This window comes from Pecten maximus, chromosome 4, assembly GCF_902652985.1.
Source record: "Pecten maximus chromosome 4, xPecMax1.1, whole genome shotgun sequence".
NCBI classification, from domain to species: domain Eukaryota; kingdom Metazoa; phylum Mollusca; class Bivalvia; order Pectinida; family Pectinidae; genus Pecten; species Pecten maximus.
Window position 1 is genome coordinate 9,260,486 of NC_047018.1, and position 23,043 is coordinate 9,283,528.

Sequence of the window (23,043 nt, forward strand, 5' to 3'; positions counted from 1 at the left end):
GCTATTGTATCTAAACACAAAAGTCTTATAACTCTTAATTCTTTTTGTCGCTCTTCAGACCTAACGGTACATGTAGAATTCTCTACCTGGCTTACACTGTTAACGGGGGTAATGTTATCGGAAGCACATGTACAGTGTACATGTAGACACATTCTGTTCGCGGAATAAAAAACAAAGTACAAGTCTATTGAGGCTCAAAATATATTTTGACTAGTTGAATTATTTGTTTCTTTCTTTGTTTTGATTATTTCTATTTTAATTATTTTTTATTCTAATTTGATTTCAATTTCACTTTCTAATTCTTTTTGTATTGTTTTTGCATTCTGTTTGCAACGTGAACTTATGGTATTATATACATATATATCTACATCACTACTGACCCTTTAATTACGGACTGAATGGTAGAGTTAGTGTGACCCTAGATAGTGTAACCTCTGTGTATAAGTCATTGGGGGTGGTGTATAATATGATGTGATATTGGGTTATCATCAGTCAGTGCCTAGCTGATAAAACGTACTTCCCTGCTCACACACCACCGTAGTGTACGGATCACCAAATAAGGACTTCAGGAACTTCCAAATAAGGCAATGTTTCATCTAATCAACGCCGAGTTCACGGAAAATCTCGTCGAAGAGCATAAAACGAAGCTAGCGAGAACACAATCGTCCACTTGTGTCACAGATTGCGGAGAGGCAACATTACATTACAAGAATCATAACACCCACAGACGCAAATCAAAATGGCAGATGATGATGTTACCGCTTTAGTTGTGGACAATGGGTCCGGAATGTGTAAAGCTGGATTTGCCGGTGATGACGCCCCACGTGCTGTTTTCCCCTCCATTGTTGGAAGGCCCAGACATCAGGTATCGTCCGATTTAATACATAAAATATCACATATTCAGAAATATTTTTCACTTAGTTTATAATCTGTTTTTCTTCTTTTTTTTTTCGTTTTTTTTTTTTTTGTTTTCGTTTACATCTGATACACAAACTCGGGAATATTGCTTGTCTTATTTAAGTTAAACCGATGTGAAGCAGCAACTTGAAACTGGTTCACGCCCCCTCTAGTATGCTTCTACTAACATTTTTGAAATAGAGTTATCCCCCGTTATGTGGGTACACGCCCACCACACATGTTCCGAGATACATTATCGACAGACTGACATGTTGTACCTTGTACTCTTGCGTGTAAGATGACGTATGCTGATATGGTGATAAACCAAGTTGTAACAGATGTTAATGTTGGCACACGTCGCAACTTGTTAGTGCGGATTTCTAATACACTAACAACGACTTCAGTACATGTATCACACGACACAGGTCACATGCTACTCGATAAAATATGAACTTAGACCTTCCTCTCTCGGGATGTTTCTTTGCGTTTAATTTTCAAAGTCAAATATGTTTGATTATACAAGGCTTATAACGTTGGGTCAAAACGAGCACGTTTTATTGTATCACAGAACACACAGATATTTTTTTTCTTATAAACAATGATAAAGTGTCCCACTGTTTAATCAAGGCCATTTTCAGTTATATCGGTATTAATTAGGATACATAAGAAAGGGCTAAACCAGCACAAATTTATTATCATTATTATTTTGAAATATATATATATATAACAAGAAATATCTTGTAAAAAATATAAACGGCATAGTTTTAATGCTGGTGGTTATAATATAAAACTGCGTGTGAAATAAATGAACGAACTAATGTGTTTCAGTACAGATAACAAATTATACCAGTTTGAATCATTTTTGGTGATAATAAGACTGCATTTGAATCAGGAATATAATCTTTATTAATGTGTCATTTGAAAAGATACATCCACATATTCAGCTTGCATTCAATCTTAACTTTGTTTCGGTTTTAACTGCATATCTGCATTTTGCATTTACCGCTACATTGACCAATCACCTACTTCATCTTGACCAGTAACGCCACCTGTCGCGTCATACCCGGGCCAAAAGAATAGTATACGGCTATGCCGAAAAATAAAATCAAAATAATATGTATGAATATAAGTCATGAAAGTAATATAAATTGTATACGGTGGACATGTCATACAGTGTCGGTGATTTCCCGAGGTTTTTTTTTGGGGGGGGGGGGGCTTGATATTTGATAGTTTATCGTTATTTGGGGGGAAATTTGTAAATAAATATTTACCTAATGGGCTTAATAAGTAAGCAACACTACGTACAAAAAAGAGCTTTGCCATGCTTTAAACATGTGCGATCACTGCGTCTCGTATTATTATCTAATCAAACTTGGGAACTTATGATCAGAACTTTGGAAAGAGACATCCTTTGTTATTGGGAATTGGTCAGAATTCCGGTCACGAAATTCGGATATAACAATGCAATGCATTATATCACATATGGTCCGACACAATTCTCACGACAGTATCTTTAGAAACATCTAGTTAATGTGGTATGACGTCATAATCATTGTGACTCACAATGTCCCTATGTAAAAATTTTGTAAACAAGTTGTATTTCTAACATGAAAGATAAAGCTCTTTACTGAGGTCAGTATAGTCTCATACAAAACTAGTAGAATCAAACATTTTGACAAATTAACCTCGGACTTCACCCTTGCTTAACATAATGATCGTACTCGGTTGATATAACATCATATTAACCTCACCAAATAATCATACCTGACCAGTATGATATAATGTGTGCAGATGTGACACATTAAAATGTAATTTATTTATATTGATAGTATGCATAGAATACCAGTCTAGATACGTCGGAAAATAAATTTTACAACAAAAAGGACATGCAATACATTTTATACATGTGTAATATATTAATTAGGTGTTTAACAGTTGAACGTCACCTTTTGAAGGTGCGTAAAGGTAAACAGTTATGTTTTTATTATGTTTCCTCCCAATTACATCACACAGAATGAAATCAAATATCCCTGAAAAATACTTGAAATTTCAAAGGAGGCAAAACAGAAAAAAAAACACAGCTCTGGCCTTCTATTAGATATGTAGAACGTGTTATTATATTATTAAAGCGCCCATTTTGATATAACTGCAAAATATGGAAATGGTATTTGAATAAATATTTCATTTTCCTCTCCAGGGTGTGATGGTTGGTATGGGACAAAAGGACAGCTATGTCGGTGACGAGGCCCAGAGCAAGAGAGGAATCCTCACCCTCAAGTACCCCATCGAACACGGTATCGTCACAAACTGGGACGACATGGAGAAGATCTGGCATCATACCTTCTACAACGAGCTCCGTGTGGCTCCAGAGGAGCACCCCGTCCTCCTGACAGAGGCTCCCCTCAACCCCAAGGCCAACAGGGAAAAGATGACACAGATCATGTTCGAGACCTTCAACTCTCCCGCCATGTACGTGGCCATCCAGGCTGTGTTATCCCTGTACGCCTCAGGTCGTACTACTGGTATTGTGTTGGACTCTGGTGATGGTGTGTCCCACACAGTCCCAATCTACGAAGGTTACGCCCTTCCTCATGCCATTATGAGATTGGATCTTGCCGGACGTGATCTTACAGACTATCTCATGAAAATCCTCACAGAGCGTGGTTACTCATTCACAACCACAGCCGAGAGAGAAATCGTCAGAGATATTAAAGAAAAGCTGGCATATGTTGCCCTTGACTTTGAATCGGAAATGGCCACCGCTGCTTCCTCCTCATCACTGGAGAAAAGCTACGAGCTACCCGACGGTCAGGTCATCACCATTGGTAACGAGAGGTTCAGGTGCCCTGAGGCCCTAATGCAGCCTTCATTCTTGGGAATGGAATGCTCAGGAATTCATGAGACCACCTACAACAGCATCATGAAGTGTGATGTTGACATTCGTAAAGACTTGTACGCCAACATTGTTATGTCCGGTGGTACCACTATGTACCCCGGTATCGCTGACCGTATGCAGAAGGAAATCACCGCCTTGGCTCCAAGCAGCATGAAAATCAAGGTTATTGCTCCACCAGAGAGGAAATACTCCGTCTGGATCGGTGGCTCCATCTTGGCTTCTCTGTCTACCTTCCAACAGATGTGGATCAGTAAACAGGAGTATGATGAGTCTGGTCCATCCATCGTCCACAGGAAATGTTTCTAAATCAAACTTGTGACGTTTCTATTACTGATTTTACAATGTGTGCAATGCCTAGCGTCTTTTGACATCAAACGGATGCAAAACAACCGAGATCAACTGACAGTCATGATTTACGGGTCACGTGTGTCGCGTGGTTGAGAGTACATGTACTCTGTGACTTTGTCGAAATATCTGTATCAAATTACTTGTCCATTATTTATTATAGATGCAGAAAGTTACAGTATTGTTTGGAGATTTAATTGTTCTTGTTACTTCTTTGTTGAACAAAATCAATGTTTTATGCTTAATAAATTCTTACAAAATTTCATCCTTGTTTTGTACTTGTATTTTCAACGAGCCAAATTAAACCTTCGTAGAGCAGCTACACAAACGTAACCAGACAGAGATCTGGCTCGATGTTCTACTCCCGTCATGTCCTAACATAAACAGATGTTTACACCCGTCATGTCCTAACATAAACAGATTATTTACTCCCGTCATATCCTAACATAAACATATGTTTACACCCGTCATGTCCTAACATAAACAGATGTTTACTCTCTTCATGTCCTAACATAAACAGATGTTAACACCCGTCATGTCCTAACATAAACAGATGTTTACCCCGTCATGTCCTAACATAAACAGATGTTTACCCCGTCATGTCCTAACATAAACAGATGTTTACTCTCTTCATGTCCTAACATAAACAGATGTTTACCCCCGTCATGTCCTAACATAAACAGATGTTTACCCCGTCATGTCCTAACATAAACAGATGTTTACTCTCTTCATGTCCTAACATAAACAGATGTTTACACCCGTCATGTCCTAACAAAAACAGATGTTTACACCCGTCATGTCCTAACATATACATATGTTTACTCTCTTCATGTCCTAACATAAACAGATGTTTACCCCCGTCATGTCCTAACATAAACAGATGTTTACCCCGTCATGTCCTAACATAAACAGATGTTTACCCCCGTCATGTCCTAACATAAACAGATGTTTACCCCGTCATGTCCTAACATAAACAGATGTTTACTCTCTTCATGTCCTAACATAAACAGATGTTTACCCCGTCATGTCCTAACATAAACAGATGTTTACTCTCTTCATGTCCTAACATAAACAGATGTTTACCCCCGTCATGTCCTAACATAAACAGATGTTTACTCTCTTCATGTCCTAACATAAACAGATGTTTACCCCCGTCATGTCCTAACATAAACAGATGTTTACCCCGTCATGTCCTAACATAAACAGATGTTTACTCTCTTCATATCCTAACATAAACAGATGTTTACCCCCGTCATGTCCTAACATAAACAGATGTTTACCCCCGTCATGTCCTAACATAAACATATGTTTACTCCCGTCATGTCCTAACATAAACAGATGTTTACACCCGTCATGTCCTAACATAAACACGTTTACACCCGTCATGTCCTAACATAAACATATGTTTATTCCCGTCATGTCCTAACATTATACAATTATTGCCCTTGTTCCGGGTTGACATGAATATTTGACCACCCGAGAGGTGTCATGTCACCCGAGGGCATAGCCCGAGGGTGACATGACACCTCAAGGGTGGGCAAATATTCATGTCAACCCGGAACAAGGGCAGTAATTGTTTTATTATACCGAAAAAAAACATAAGTGAATTAATTTTGATATCAATAAGTTTATTTATTACTATCAACAGTTTTTAAGAAATTTTTTTAAGAGGTACCCCATCGTCTTTCTGGACCCGGCATAAAATTCTCCCAGTCGAACTTTCAATGTATGGACGTCGAAGTTTTCACATCCTTTGGTCTAGGCCTACCTGTTGTAGATAGGAAATGTCTAAAGGAATCCACGACCCCATTGATGACCCTTTTGGTGTTTTTAGAATCATTTTCTTGCAATAATTTCGCCAATTCATCCTCTGTTGGCAGACGATAGCGTCCGCCGGCAGCCATTGTTGTTGTCAAGCAGAATACTCGGAACTCCTCTGATTCGACTACTTTTGAAGACGTTACGGAAGAGAGTTCCGAGTTGGGGCTCACGAGCGGGTGACATGACGATTTCGGAGGGCTCACGAGAGGGTGACATTATGATATTCAGAGGGTGACATGATGTTTCGAAAGCGACAGCAAGTAAATAATGAATTATTTGGAAAGTTGTGGTTGACATAACGAATGTTTTTAATCACGTGACATGGTTTTCACTAATCAGAAGCTGTGTTACAAGTCTGAGGTATAATAAAAACAGATGTTTACCCACGTCATGTCCTAACAAAATCTGATTTACTCTCTTTATTGTCAAACATAAACATATGATTTACTCCCTGTATGTCCTGACAGAAACAGATGTTTACTCCTTTTATGTCCTAACAGAAACATATATTTACATTTGCTCCGTATATCCCCAATTGACACAGTGCTAAGAGGCAGTTGCCACCAAACGCCTATAACACCCAGTGCCTCAGGCTATAACACCCAGTGGGTCATGTGACATTTCTTTTTTGTTGGTTAAGTTTTTATTCAAAGTTGACGAAAATGGTAAGACAATGTAAATATAAGTACTGAACAGTGGTTTTAATGTTGTTGTAATCGATATGGAAGCAAGATATATGATGGGCAAATGTAGCATGGAACCCTAACAGGTTCCCATGCCATTTCTTGCTGCCATATCGACTATAACAACATTAAAACCACTGTTCATTGTTTAAATGATTACTCCCGTCATGTCCTAACATAAACAGATGTTTAGCCCCGTTAAGATGTAAGTTAGGTTTAATGCTTTTTCATTTTCAGCTTTCCTGTATCAAACTCAATTTGCAAAAAAAATAATAAGTTGTGTATCTTTTGTATATACAGCTTGATGTCCAATGTTTTATCGTCCTCCTTTTGGGTTAAGCATAGGTAGTTTTGCGTTCTCCCTTTTGGTATATAATAAAGATAATTCCGCTCAATTCCTTTGGAATCTAACTAATTCACCTTCATTTCTACTTTTGGGGGCCTAACAAAGACAGTTTCGCGTTTTACCTTTATTGTCTAACAAAGATAGATTCGCGTTTTACCTTTAGTGTTTGTTTGTTTGTTTATGTTTTACGGCCCATCGACAACTAGGGTCATTTAGGGCCAAACAATATACTATCGGTTTTTATTTTTAAAGTTAAACTCAGATAAAATTTGTCATTTTTAAAAGCATTCGTATTGTATATTTAGATCATTATGATAAAAAAGTTGTTTAAAAATGGTAAAATATATATATGTATGAATAGATTATGTGAGCTTTGTGACACAAATAGAACGTCACAGATAGTAACGTAAAAGACATCAAAGTCTATAAAATAGATCGATTTCTTTCAAGTAGCTAAATATTGATTTCGAATCCACGGAACTGAAAAGGGCCTTCATATCCGGGACTTGAAAGTATTTATCACGAATGTGCTTGAAATCGGAACATTCTATTAAAAAAGGCTCAACTGTGAATTGAGCATCACATGCATAGCACACCGGTGGATCCTCTCGTTTCAAGAGCAACGAATGAGTAAGATATGTGTGCCCGGTACGGAGCCGAGAGAGGACTATTTCCTCTCTACGATCCTTCCGACTTGGTGTTGATGTTTTAAGTTTTGGTTGTACTTTTAAAAGTTTGTTGCTTGTCTCGAGAGACCAGCGTTGTTGCCATTTACTCTGAATGGCAGAACTAATTACAGGTTTGAAATCTGTATATGGTATTTTGATATTTGTTTGTTGCAGATTTAGAGCATGTTTTGCTTGGCGGTCAACAAGTTCGTTGCCTTTAATTCCGACATGGCTCGGAATCCAAAGTAATGTTATTTTGCATTTTTTAAAGATATCAGATGTTCGTAAAACAAGGTTTTGTATGAGTATATTCTTTGGATCTCGTGATTGTAAATTCTGAAGGACAGATGATATAGAGTCGGAACAAATGATTACCTTTCTAATGCGTTGTTCTTCGATATGGTCGAGGGCCAAATCGATGGCACATGCTTCCGCAGAGAAGATAGAGGCACCATCTGGTAAGCGGATTGAAGAGCAATGGTGATCGGAGTAGTATGCTGCGGAGACCTTTACTCCATCTTTTGAGCCATCAGTGTAGATCTGAACGTGATCGGGAAAATCTTTAATGCATTCCCGAAAGGAGGATTTGTGTTCTTCGGGTAATGCACTCGATTTTTCCCTCATGTGTAGAGTAAGGTTAATATAAGGTGTTTCGACAAGCCATGGAGGTACATCCGATACGGTGTATTCGCCTTTGTTGTCTAAGCTTATGTTAAGTTCACGAAGAAAATTCGAAATTCTAATGCCAAATGTTGGTAAGAGTTTTGGGTTTTTACCTTTATTGTCTAACAAAGATAGATTCCCGTTTTACCTTAATTGTCTAACAAAGACAGTTTCGCGTTTTACCTTTATTGTCTAACAAAGATAGATTCGCGTTTTACCTTTATTGTCTAAAAAAGATAGATTCGGGTTTAACCTTTAGTGTCTAGCAAACACAGTTTCGGGTTTTACCTTTAGTGTCTAACAAAGACAGTTTCGGGTTTTACCTTTATTGTCTAGCAAAGACAGTTTCGCGTTTTACCTTTATTGTCTAACAAAGACAGTTTCGGGTTTTACCTTTAGTGTCTAACAAAGATAGATTCGCGTTTACCTTTATTGTCTAACAAAGACAGTTTCGCGTTTTACCTTTAGTGTCTAACAAAGACAGTTTCGCGTTTTACCTTTATTGTCTAACAAAGACAGTTTCGCGTTTTACCTTTAGTGTCTAACAAAGACAGTTTCGGGTTTTACCTTTAGTGTCTAACAACGACCGTTTCGCGTTTTACCTTTATTGTCTAGCAAAGATAGATTCGCGTTTTACCTTTAATGTCTAACAAAGATAGCTTCGGGTTCTACCTTTATTGTCTAGCAAAGATAGATTCGCGTTTTACCTTTATTGTCTAACAAAGACAGTTTCGGGTTTTACCTTTAGTGTCTAACAAAGACAGTTTCGGGTTTTACCTTCATTGTCTAACAAAGACAGTTTCGGGTTTTACCTTTATTGTCTAACAAAGATAGCTTCGGGTTCTACCTTTATTGTCTAGCAAAGATAGATTCGCGTTTTACCTTTATTGTCTAACAAAGACAGTTTCGGGTTTTACCTTTATTGTCTAGCAAAGATAGATTCGCGTTTTACCTTTAATGTCTAACAAAGACAGTTTCGGGTTCTACCTTTAATGTCTAACAAAGACAGTTTCGTGTTTTACCTTTATTGTCTAACAAAGACAGTTTCGCGTTTTACCTTTATTGTCTAACAAAGACAGTTTCGGGTTCTACCTTTATTGTCTAGCAAAGATAGATTCGCGTTTGACCTTTAATGTCTAACAAAGACAGTTTCGCGTTTTACCTTTATTGTCTAACAAAGACAGTTTCGGGTTTTACCTTTATTGTCTAGCAAAGATAGATTCGCGTTTTACCTTTAATGTCTAACAAAGACAGTTTCGCGTTTTACCTTTAGTGTCTAACAAAGACAGTTTCGCGTTTTACCTTTAGTGTCTAACAAAGACAGATTCGGGTTTACCTTTAGTGTCTAACAAAGACAGTTTCGCGTTTTACCTTTATTGTCTAACAAAGACAGTTTCGGGTTTGACCTTTAGTGTCTAACAAAGACAGTTTCGTGTTTTACCTTCAGTGTCTAACAAAGACAGTTTCGCGTTTTACCTTTATTGTCTAACAAAGATAGCTTCGCGTTTTACCTTTATTGTCTAACAAAGACAGTTTCGCGTTTTACCTTTATTGTCTAACAAAGATAGATTCGCGTTTTACCTTTATTGTCTAGCAAAGACAGTTTCGCGTTTTACCTTTATTGTCTAACAAAGACAGTTTCGGGTTTTACCTTTAGTGTCTAACAAAGACAGTTTCGGGTTTTACCTTAAGTGTCTAACAAAGACAGTTTCGCGTTTTACCTTTATTGTCTAACAAAGACAGTTTCGGGTTTTACCTTTATTGTCTAACAAAGACAGTTTCGCGTTTTACCTTATTGTCTAACGAAGATAGATTCGCGTTTTACCTTTATTGTCTAACAAAGACAGTTTCTTGTTTTACCTTTATTGTCTAACAAAGACAGTTTCGTGTTTTACCTTTAGTGTCTAACAAAGACAGTTTCGCGTTTTACCTTTATTGTCTAGCAAGGACAGTTTCGCGTTTTACCTTTAGTGTCTAACAAAGACAGTTTCGCGTTTTACCTTTAGTGTCTAACAAAGATAGATTCGCGTCTTACCTTTAGTGTCTAGCAAAGACAGTTTCGCGTTTTACCTTTAGTGTCTAACAAAGATAGATTCGCGTCTTACCTTTAGTGTCTAGCAAAGACAGTTTCGGGTTTTACCTTAAGTGTCTTACAAAGACAGTTTCGCGTTTTACCTTTATTGTCTAGCAAAGACAGTTTCGGGTTTTACCTTTATTGTCTAACAAAGACAGTTTCGCGTTTTACCTTTATTGTCTAACAAAGACAGATTCGTGTTTTACCTTTATTGTCTAACAAAGACAGTTTCGCGTTTTACCTTTATTGTCTAGCAAAGACAGTTTCGCGTTTTACCTTTACTGTCTAACAAAGACAGTTTCGGGTTTTACCTTAAGTGTCTTACAAAGACAGTTTCGCGTTTTACCTTTATTGTCTAGCAAAGACAGTTTCGGGTTTTACCTTTATTGTCTAACAAAGACAGTGTCGCGTTTTACCTTTATTGTCTAACAAAGACAGTTTCGCGTTTTACCTTTATTGTCTAGCAAAGACAGATTCGTGTTTTACCTTCATTGTCTAACAAAGACAGTTTTGCGTTTTACCTTTATTGTCTAGCAAAGACAGTTTCGCGTTTTACCTTTACTGTCTAACAAAGACAGTTTCGGGTTTTACCTTCTTTGTCTAACAAAGACAGTTTCGCGTTTTACCTTTATTGTCTAGCAAAGACAGTTTCGCGTTTTACCTTTATTGTCTAACAAAGACAGTTTCGCGTTTTACCTTTATTGTCTAACAAAGACAGTTTCGCATTTTACCTTTATTGTCTAACAAAGACAGTTTCGCGTTTTACCTTTATTGTCTAACAAAGACAGTTTCGCGTCTTACCTTTAGTGTCTAACAAAGACAGTCTAGCGTTCGACATTTAGGATACTTACAAAGAGAGATTCGTGTTCTATGTTTTGAGGTTTAACAAAGATAATTTTGAATATAACGTATGGTGGTGCATAACATGGAAAATTTCACCCTCCCTTTTTCCAGAGATACTTCTACATTTTTACAGGAATTTGTATAACGGTACTATCTTGTCTTGAAATAGACTTCTCGATGCAATGACTACCTAATGTAAAATTTCGGTATAATAAGAGTTGTTGCCTCCCTGCTTACTTTAATGACAGTCCATTAAAAGGACAATAAAGACAGGCGCAGGTCCCAAGATGTAATCTCCCGTGTATACGTGTATACCCTACAGTGTGTGCGAAAATTGACCTCATGTTTCTGTTAAAGAGGTGAAATGAACTCTGATTCGAAATGTTATTATTGAAAAGGATAGGATTTGTAACTTACGACCTGTTTGATTAAATGACAATAGTTTAGTGCGACAGGACACCGCTTCTACAATAGCATCTGTCGGGTTGAGTCCGACCACATCCGGTCATTTAGATATTCGGGCACAATGACATTCCGTTTGGATCTCCACAATGAACGCTCCTTCGTCAGCAGTTTCCTTCATTCATGTCTGTCCAAGTTGCTGTAGGCATTTGGTAATAACAAACACGCTGTCAGCGTTATTAGATTACAGAGCAATCGAAAGGGGCGGTACAGCAGACGTCGAGAAGAACAAATTCGATTGGTTCGATATTCTTATAGAGTGAAAGATGCCCAAATATGGTCATGAAGCATCGAGTCGTCTCGTAGTCTTGTGAGACCAAATCATACTCGGGGATAGTAGAGCTCTGTGGCAAGGCTTGGAGGCCGATCGTCGCTAAAACAGTCTAAGCTGGTTTGCAATTGTGCAGCAACAGCAACGACAACGACAACAATGGCAGACGACGACGTAGCTGCTCTTGTCATCGACAATGGATCCGGGATGTGTAAAGCTGGATTTGCCGGGGATGACGCTCCACGTGCTGTTTTCCCCTCCATAGTTGGGAGACCCAGACATCAGGTACAATTTCCGCTTTTTATCAGACGTGTTTGTTGTACTATGGTACCATCGCTGGTGTTTTTTATTGCAAATTTTGTCGTTTAATATTCTATTCATGATCGGAAATTCTATTCACTTGTAGATCTCCTTTTTAAAACGTTATTTTTGTCAGAATATGACTGAGCTATGCAGCAGTTTCTTTCTAATCTTCAAAGTTTATTGGATGCTAAATCAACTTTATGCTTATAAAATGAAATACAACAGGGAAAACAAGTATAGTAAAGTCTGTACATAGGCAGCACACGCGTGCTCCAGGAATCGGCGTGTAGACTGATCAATACAATCCCGCCACCAATACACGCCACTAACACCACGTCGCAGCATGTGACTCATAGCTTCCGTTGTCTCAGATTTGACATCCGACTGGACAACCAAGTGTCAATGTGGACACCCCCTGCCGGTACAGATAACATCTCTCCTACACGCTACAGTGAGGAGTTATAAGATTGAAGGATGCTATTTTTGATGGTGGGGATCAAAAGAAAAATGCATCGAAATTGTTATAAAAAAAATCAAATAATTATCATTTCAACTGGACCATGCATTATCCATGTTGCTATTAAATTCCGATCTGTAACATAGTATAGTCGACTCGTATCTTTATACCCGAGTAGTCTCGTGATACTATCAGGAAATGTACGCTAGTAGTCCCTGATAACTATGTACTCTACTAGTCCATGATTACTATGTCGATATGTACTCTAGTAGTCCCTGATTACTATGTACTCTAGTAGTCCTTGATTACTATGTACTCTACTAGTCCATGATTACTATGTACTCTAGTAGTCCCTGATTACTATGTACTCTAGTAGTCCCTGATAACAATGTACTCTAGTAGTCCCTGATTACTATGTACTCTAGTAGTCCATGATTACTATGTACTCTAGTAGTCCCTGATTACTATGTACTCTAGTAGTCCCTGATTACTATGTACTCTAGTAGTCCCTGATTACTATGTACTCTAGTAGTCCCTGATTACTATGTACTCTAGTAGTCCCTGATTACTATGTCGATATGTACTCTAGTAGTCCCTGATTACTATGTACTCTACTAGTCCATGATTACTATGTCGATATGTACTCTAGTAGTCCGTGATTACTATGTACTCTAGTAGTCCCTGATAACTATGTACTCTAGTAGTCCGTGATTACTATGTACTCTAGTAGTCCGTGATTACTATGTACTCTAGTAGTCCCTGATAACTATGGACTCTAGTAGTCCCTGATTACTATGTACTCAAGTAGTCCCCGATTACTATGTACTCTAGTAGTCCGTGATTACTATGTACTCTAGTAGTCCCTGATTACTATGTACTCTAGTAGTCCCTGATTACTATGTACTCAAGTAGTCCCTGATTACTATATACTCTAGTAGTCCCTGATTACTATGTACTCTAGTAGTCCCTGATTACTATGTACTCTAGTAGTCCCTGATTACTATGTACTCTAGTAGTCCCTGATTACTACGTACTCTAGTAGTCCCTGATTACTATGTACTCTAGTAGTCCTTGATTACTATGTACTCTACTAGTCCATGATTACTATGTACTCTAGTAGTCCCTGATTACTATGTACTCTAGTAGTCCCTGATTACTATGTACTCTAGTAGTCCCTGATTACTATGGACTCTAGTAGTCCCTGATTACTATGTACTCTAGTAGTCCCTGATTACTATGTACTCTAGTAGTCCCTGATTACTATGTACTCTAGTAGTCCCTGATTACTATGTACTCTAGTAGTCCCTGATTACTATGTACTCTAGTAGTCCCTGATTACTATGTACTCTAGTAGTCCTCCATGATTACTATATACTCTAGTAGTCCCTGATAACTATGGACTCTAGTAGTCCCTGATTACTATGTACTCTAGTAGTCCGTGATTACTATGTACTCAAGTAGTCCCCGATTACTATGTACTCTAGTAGTCCGTGATTACTATGTACTCTAGTAGTCACTGATTACTATGTACTCTAGTAGTCCCTGATTACTATGTACTCAAGTAGTCCCTGATTACTATATACTCTAGTAGTCCCTGATTACTATGTACTCTAGTAGTCCCTGATTACTATGTACTCTAGTAGTCCCTGATTACTATATACACTAGTAGTCCGTGATTACTATGTACTGTAGTAGTCCCTGGCTACTATGTACTCTAATAGTCCCTGATTACTATGTACTCTAGTAGTTCCTGATTACTATGTACTCTAGTAGTCCCTGATTACTATGTACTCTAGTAGTCCCTGATTACTATGTACTCTAGTAGTCCCTGATTACTATGGACTCTAGTAGTCCCTGATTACTATGTACTCTAGTAGTCCCTGATTACTATGTACTCTAGTAGTCCCTGATTACTATGTACTCTAGTAGTCCCTGATTACTATGTACTCTAGTAGTCCTCCATGATTACTATATACTCTAGTAGTCCCTGATAACTATGGACTCTAGTAGTCCCTGATTACTATGTACTCTAGTAGTCCCTGATTACTATGTACTCTAGTAGTCCTCCATGATTACTATATACTCTAGTAGTCCCTGATAACTATGGACTCTAGTAGTCCCTGATTACTATGTACTCTAGTAGTCCCTGATTACTATGTACTCTAGCAGTCCCTGATTACTATGTACTCTAGTAGTCCCTGATTACTATGTACTCTAGTAGTCCCTGATTACTATGTACTCTAGTAGTCCCTGATTACTATGTACTCTAGTAGTCCGTGATTACTATGTACTCTAGTAGTCCCTGATTACTATGTACTCTAGTAGTCCCCGATTACTATGTACTCTAGTAGTCCCTGATTACTATGTACTCTAGTAGTCCCTGATAACTATAGACTCTAGTAGTTCCTGATTACTATGTACTCTAGTAGTCCCTGATTACTATGGACTCTAGTAGTCCCTGATTACTATGTACTCTAGTAGTCCCTGATTACTATGTACTCTAGTAGTCCCTGATTACTATGTACTCTAGTAGTCCCTGATTACTATGTACTCTAGTAGTCCTCCATGATTACTATGTACTCTAGTAGTCCCTGATTACTATGTACTCTAGTAGTCCCTGATTACTATGTACTCTAGTAGTCCCTGATTACTATGTACTCTAGTAGTCCCTGATTACTATGTACTCTAGTAGTCCCTGATTACTATATACTCTAGTAGTCCCTGATTACTATGTACTCTAGTAGTCCCTGATTACTATATACTCTAGTAGTCCCTGATTACTATATACTCTAGTAGTCCCTGATTACTATGTACTCTAGTAGTCCCTGATTACTATGTACTCTAGTAGTCCCTGATTACTATGTACTCTAGTAGTCCCTGATTACTATGTACTCTAGTAGTCCCCTGATACTATGTACTCTAGTAGTCCCTGATTACTATGTACTCTAGTAGTCCCTGATTACTATGTACTCTAGTAGTCCCTATACTATGACTCTAGTAGTCCCTGATTACTATGTACTCTAGTAGTCCCTGATTACTATGTACTCTAGTAGTCCCTGATTACTATGTACTCTAGTAGTCCCTGATTACTATGTACTCTAGTAGTCCCTGATTACTATGTACTCTAGTAGTCCCTGATTACTATGTACTCTAGTAGTCCCTGATTACTATGTACTCTAGTAGTCCCTGATTACTATGTACTCTAGTAGTCCCTGGTTACTATGTACTCTAGTAGTTCCTGATTACTATGTACTCTAGAAGTCCCTGATTACTATGTACTCTAGTAGTCCCTGATAACTATGTACTCTAGTAGTCCTTGATTACTATGTACTCTAGTAGTCCCTGATAACTATGTACTCTAGTAGTCCCTGATTACTATATACTCTAGTAGTCCCTGATTACTATGTACTCTAGTAGTCCCCGATTACTATGTACTCTAGTAGTCCCTGATTACTATGTACTCTAGTAGTTCCTGATTACTATATACTCTAGTAGTCCCTGATAACTATGGACTCTAGTAGTCCCTGATAACTATGTACTCTAGTAATCCCTGATTACTATGTACTCTAGTAGTCCCTGATTACTATGTACTCTAGTAGTCCTCTGATTACTATGTACTCTAGTAGTCCCTGATTACTATGTACTCTAGTAGTCCCTGATTACTATGTACTCTAGTAGTCCCTGATTACTATGTACTCTAGTAGTCCCTGATTACTATGTACTCTAGTAGTCCCTGATTACTATGTACTCTAGTAGTCCCTGATTACTATGTACTCTAGTAGTCCCTGATTACTATGTACTCTAGTAGTCCCTGATTACTATGTACTCTAGTAGTCCTGATTACTATGTACTCTAGTAGTCCCTGATTACTATGTACTCTAGTAGTCCCTGATTACTATGTACTCTAGTAGTCCCTGATTACTATGTACTCTAGTAGTCCCTGATTACTATGTACTCTAGTAGTCCCTGATTACTATGTACTCTAGTAGTCCCTGATTACTATGTACTCTAGTAGTCCCTGATTACTATGTACTCTAGTAGTCCCTGATTACTATGTACTCTAGTAGTCCCTGATTACTATGTACTCTAGTAGTCCCCGATTACTATGTACTCTAGTAGTCCCTGATTACTATATACTCTAGTAGTCCCCGATTACTATGTACTCTAGTAGTCCCTGATTACTATGTACTCTAGTAGTCCCCGATTACTATGTACTCTAGTAGTCCCTGCTTACTATGTACTCTAGTAGTCCCTGATTACTATGTACTCTAGTAGTCCCCGATTACTATGTACTCTAGTAGTCCCTGATTACTATGTACTCAAGTAGTCCCTGATAACTATAGACTCTAGTAGTTCCTGATTACTATGTACTCTAGTAGTCCATGATTACTATGTAATCTAGTAGTCCCTGATTACTATGTACTCTAGTAGTCCTCCCTGATAACTATGTCGATATGTACTCTAGTAGTCCCTGATAACTATGTACTCTAGTAGTCCCTGATAACTATGGACTCTAGTAGTCCCTGATTACTATGTACTCTAGTAGTCCCTGATTACTTTGTCGATATGTGATATAAGTATTGCAGAGTGTGTTTTAATCGCTTTCCTTGTAACCAGATTTCTCTCAAATAACTGAAATCTTTTATTAGATTACACAGATACAAACCTGTGCTGTTTCTTTGTCGGTTCGAATACATAACCTACAAAGTTGTTGATCAAACAAGATAGTAATGTGTCCATTTGTTTGTTACAATGATACATTAAATCAGGTACCTGTGTGACACATGGAGCGTTCTTGTAGTCTTTGAGATAGCTGTAATCAAATAGGTGTAAATAAGTCGTATAACCCTTCCGATTATAGAGTGATTACTAGAGAATGCAGACGCAAATCCAAAGCTCGTCTGAGATTAGTGACTAAATCGGATTAACTATTTAACCTACATCTGCGGTCAACTTAAGGTCAAACAATCTTTAAAAACTTAGCACAAATAATGAAACGGAGTCCTATTTTTTGATAATCTATATTCATGTACATATGGGTACTGTCATAATTCATGGCTGTTCTGTTTCTGTGTGGATCTTATTCAGATAATTAAAGTTAGCATTGACTCACCATATGATATAACAAAAAGTACAATTGATTCGTATTTGAAATTAAAATGCTTTTCAAGATTCCACGAAGTTGATCTTTTCTTACAGGGTGTAATGGTTGGTATGGGACAGAAAGGATAGCTATGTCGGTGACGAGGCCCAGAGCAAAAGAGGAATCCTCACCCTCAAGTACCCCATCGAACACGGTATCGTCACAAACTGGGACGACATGGAGAAGATCTGGCATCATACCTTCTACAACGAGCTTCGTGTGGCTCCAGAGGAGCACCCTGTCCTCCTGACAGAGGCTCCCCTTAACCCCAAGGCCAACAGGGAGAAGATGACACAGATCATGTTCGAGACCTTCAACTCGCCCGCCATGTACGTGGCCATCCAGGCTGTGTTATCCCTGTACGCCTCAGGTCGTACTACTGGTATTGTGCTGGACTCTGGTGATGGTGTGACCCATACAGTCCCAATTTACGAGGGATACGCCTTGCCTCATGCTATTCTTAGGTTAGACCTCGCTGGACGAGACCTAACAGATTACCTGATGAAAATCCTTACCGAGCGCGGTTATTCATTCACAACAACAGCTGAGAGAGAAATCGTTAGAGACATTAAGGAAAAACTGTGTTACGTAGCTTTGGACTTTGAACAGGAAATGCAAACAGCTGCATCTTCTTCTTCACTCGAGAAAAGTTACGAACTCCCTGATGGTCAAGTCATTACCATTGGTAACGAACGATTCCGTTGTCCGGAAGCTCTATTTCAGCCATCTTTCCTGGGTATGGAATCTGCCGGAATCCACGAAACAACCTATAACAGCATTATGAAGTGCGATGTAGATATCAGAAAAGACCTGTATGCCAACACCGTTCTATCTGGAGGCAGTACTATGTATCCAGGTATTGCCGACCGGATGCAGAAGGAAATCACTGCTCTTGCTCCAAGCACCATGAAGATCAAGATCATTGCTCCACCAGAGAGGAAATACTCCGTCTGGATCGGTGGTTCCATCTTGGCTTCTCTGTCTACCTTCCAGCAGATGTGGATCAGCAAACAGGAGTATGACGAGTCGGGTCCTTCTATCGTGCATCGCAAGTGTTTCTAACCGAATATCCGGTCATTTTCTCCAGCTCACCTCTATACCGCGACAGTAATCCAATGCAAGTGACTTTGAAATCAAAAGCTATCAAGTTCTGTAAGACATTGTCATTTTGTAGCTAATGTGACAGTAATGTGATTAAATTGTAATGCATATTTATACTGTATCTAGCGGTTTGTTGTTTGTCATTATCAGTGTGCTGGAACGTCCGTCGCCACTGACATGCGGGAATATGGGGATGGTATGACCCAGTGTGTACACATCTATGGAAGTTACTCCCTTCCGCACGCCATTCTGAGGTGAGACCTCGCTAGATGTGATTTCACAGACTATCTCATGAAAATCCACACAATAGTTTCTTATTTAAAATTAACCCAGCAAGAAGTTCCAACAGACATCATAGAGAAGTTATGTTATCTTTAGTTTTTGAACATGAAATATCATTTGTGTCAACGCCCCACAAAAACTACACTCTTAAGCTTCCTGGTGCAGGCATTGTAACATAAGCAGACAGTATTAAAAGTTATACGACAATCGACCATTCACAATCTCGTCCATTGTAGTACAATACTAACACCTAAATACAAAAACAAATACAAACATACAAAAATGGTAATAATGTTACTTTGAACTACTGCAATACATTGGACTATTTGTCCAATACTTTACTTTGATACTCTCATAAATAGGACGGTTCCGTTTAAACTGGTATATTCATTATGTCAAAAAATAAATAAGGAGATGGCTTTTAAGAGTTTTCAGAATTTGTATTCAATTATCTTGCATTTAGAAGCAATAACATGTTTAAACCAAATGGCATCTAACATCTTTCATATTTCTCTATCGCATTGTTGAAATATAAACAATCCTTACTAATGTAGCTTTATATCTAATATCTAGGATAGCAATGTTACCTTTTAATATATTTTCGATCTCCCTATCACATTGTTCTAACATATATTTAGTATCTAAGATGCAATCATACCATGGTACTGGTTGGAATGTTCCTCTATAATTTGTTATAGAAAATATTTCATGTTTGAGTCGTAAAAGGATAAATTATTCTACTAGTTTCATAATTTGTGTTGTCATTATTAATTTACTTTCTTTGTTTAACTAATACACATCTAAATCAATTGTACACCCTGATATAGCCCCGATATATTGCAAACCTAATCGTCATTACTTTGGTCAGTGTATATCCAGAACTTAAGAAAATTACAATGCTTATCATGTACATATCGAAATATAAATATCAGATAATGTATCTATTATAACATGATTTACATGTCATTGTTTCCTCCACTTGGCTTGCCTTACTAGTCTTTTATTTAGTCTTAATATATCGGTCTAGGTTTCAGGGAAGCGACTCTCACGATTAATACACGAGATAAAGAGAATACCTTAATTCTTTTGTTTTCACATTCATAATCTAATCAATTATATATCGATGATTGTTTCCGCCTTGTTATTATTGTACAGATAATTAATTCCTACCGATATATTATACATTTATATCAAGTAAATAAGACGATGTTTTTGTGTGGAAATATCGTCGATCATACCAAGCCATGCGCTTGTAATTCATTGACGTATAGGTTATTATTGCGGTTGTTCGGTTTTAGATATAATTTTGTGTCAGGAAGCAATTTATGTTCACGTTCCGGAGTAGGGCAATGCTATCTCTGGTAGGATAAAGTAACAGGTGTGCTATCTCATATTGTTATAGGGAAGTGTATGAGTTGAAAGAGAGGTTTATTAACCAAACAAATAGCTGACCTGTCGGATGGTCTTCGAATAGATTAGGAGTATGACATAAGGATCTCGAGTAAACATCTAGATAGGACTAGGTAACAGTTGCACAAGATAATCAGGCACACGGGGAAGTCATTGGATACATGTAGTTGACGGAGAAGGTAAAAAGACAATGGTTTTATAGTTCGAGAATCAAAGGCAGAAGCAAAACAGATACGTCAGAACCAGAGGATGAAGACACAGACATCTGCTCCTGGTTAGTATTTATAGAAAAAATGTTAGCCTCTACTCCTACTGTATCAACATGTTATATGGTAGGAGGAAGGGCGAATATTGTTTTTTTCTATAAATACTAACAGATGAAGACGCATGTGGAAAGAAGAACCCCTCAGTACACATGACAATGTCTCTGACATGGACATTAGAGTATTGTATTACAGAAGATACTAAACCACCACTGTGTGTTTGTAATTAGAACTGTGGTACATGTATTGATACTGTGAATAAAAAACGTGTGCTATCAACTATTATGTAAGCTTTCACGCCTTTTTGTGTTACACATATCCGTTTAATGACTCACATTAGGAGTGTCATCGATAACAAACTTAAGTTTCATTTGACAAAGGATTCATTCACACTACTTACACAGTTAGTATTTGTAAAATATAACTTACGAGGAATTCATTTACTGCTGCTATACAACATCTTTCCAAACACTTTAATGGTCACCGACCAGGATGGTATTCGAGCACACGTGGGGGAATCCAATGGATTAGCGGTCCATCTCTTAGAACTAACCTGTCTTTTACCTTTTGTTGATATGTATCACTGATTTAATGTGGTTATTATCACATCCACAAAGTTTATTCCGGAAGATATACACAACCCCGGTCTTCATATTGAGATCATTACATTAACCCGATTTTACCTAAATTTTAAAATATCTCTGTAAAGTTATCCACACCTTGAGTTTCCTATATTTACACACACCGATGGCTCATTGAACAAATTAATATGTTTGGATTACTGTTGTAACAGCTATAGTCATATATGCGAGTACATGCTTGTGACGTGTGTATGTTATGTTTGTGATGTGTGTTATGCTTGTGATGTGTGTGTTGTGTTTGTGATATGTGTGTTATGTTTGTGATATGTGTGTTATGTTTGTGATGTGTGTTATGCTTGTGATATGTGTGTGTGTTATGCGTGTGATGTGTGTGTGTTTTGAAGGCTGATGTATGTTTGTGTTTGTCTCCTTGTGATAGTACGGAACTGACGCCCACTTTATGGTAGCATACTGCCGAAAACACCCAGCAGGACATGAGCATGTCTCGACCTGGGGACAGAACCCAAAGTCTGTCAGATATAGACGAACACTCAGTTAAGGATGTATATCTATCTGAGGTCGAACAATTCCCGCTTCAATATTTTTATCATACATTTATTTTTAAGATAATACCGTAGCAGAAATTGCAAGAATAATTAGATACCCATGTGGACGTTTGTGTGCTATAATTTGTCAAACATACCTATTTGACGTGATATGTGATTTAAAGTGAAATTATTTGCAGGATAATTTCATACAATACCTTTCAAGTTTGATATATAAATGTTAGCAGACTTCACTAAAACAATCTTTTGTTTTAAATTTTGGAAGTTAGATTTCTTTAAGCTATACTTTTAACTCAGGAAAAAAGCTTAACTCAGTGTTTAAATGCCAAAAGACTTTTCTTTCAGATATAGCACTCAGTATTTATTATCAAATGTTCTGCTATTAAACATTTATAAAATATTTAGCAGATTTAAAGAAATACGTTTTTCTTTCTAAAACTATTAAAAATCGGATGTCCATGTGCTTCTTTACTGTCCGCTTATTCAGTGTTATATTTCACCATTTCGTGGTCGAACATCAGAACTGCTGCTATTACAATATTATGCACCAGTGTTACTGATCTCTAGTTAGAATTACGGTTTCGTTTATAAGTTGTTTACGAGATAATAATACAATTCTGATGATGTCTTATCCTGTTTTCCGTAGAAATTATTTTAATACTGTTTACGATATAATAATAAATAGTATTGATATATTATCACATTTTCCGTGAAGACTAAATGTAGGTAACGTATGTTATTGATATGATAATAATTAAGATGAATTATTATTTAAAACATTACCTTTTCTGCTATCTGTCCACGCTAGTATTCAATTTTACTAACATCACCCTCATACATGTACATTTATACCAATATTGAATGTGGATAAAGACAAAATAAATATGCTTTTATCAATGTTGGAATCCTTACTTTCATTTTTCTTCTATAAACACACTTGCCATTTCAACTCTTTACACTACCAAATA

General features: G+C 37.5%; 1 protein-coding gene and 1 pseudogene across 1 annotated transcript; both read left to right on the top strand.

Moving 5' to 3' along the window:
• The first annotated feature begins 657 nt into the window (after window positions 1-657).
• On the top strand, window positions 658-4,398 carry LOC117325158 (actin-3-like). The gene is made up of 2 exons (XM_033881140.1): window positions 658-865; window positions 3,095-4,398. Exons 1-2 carry the CDS (start codon window positions 740-742, stop codon window positions 4,097-4,099), a joined length of 1,131 nt encoding a protein of 376 aa, XP_033737031.1. The 5' UTR covers window positions 658-739; the 3' UTR covers window positions 4,100-4,398.
• Window positions 4,399-12,037: 7,639 nt separating this feature from the next.
• Window positions 12,038-23,043, top strand: part of LOC117324874 — a 14,470-nt pseudogene continuing 3,464 nt past the window's right edge.

Excerpts from the sequence above, each read along its gene's own strand:
- LOC117325158 (XM_033881140.1), top strand. The coding sequence starts at position 740 with ATGGCAGATGATGATGTTACCGCTTTAGTTGTGGACAATGGGTCCGGA. Across the intron at positions 866-3,094 it reads TTGGAAGGCCCAGACATCAG|GGTGTGATGGTTGGTATGGG; the intron begins GTATCGTCCGAT and ends TTTCCTCTCCAG.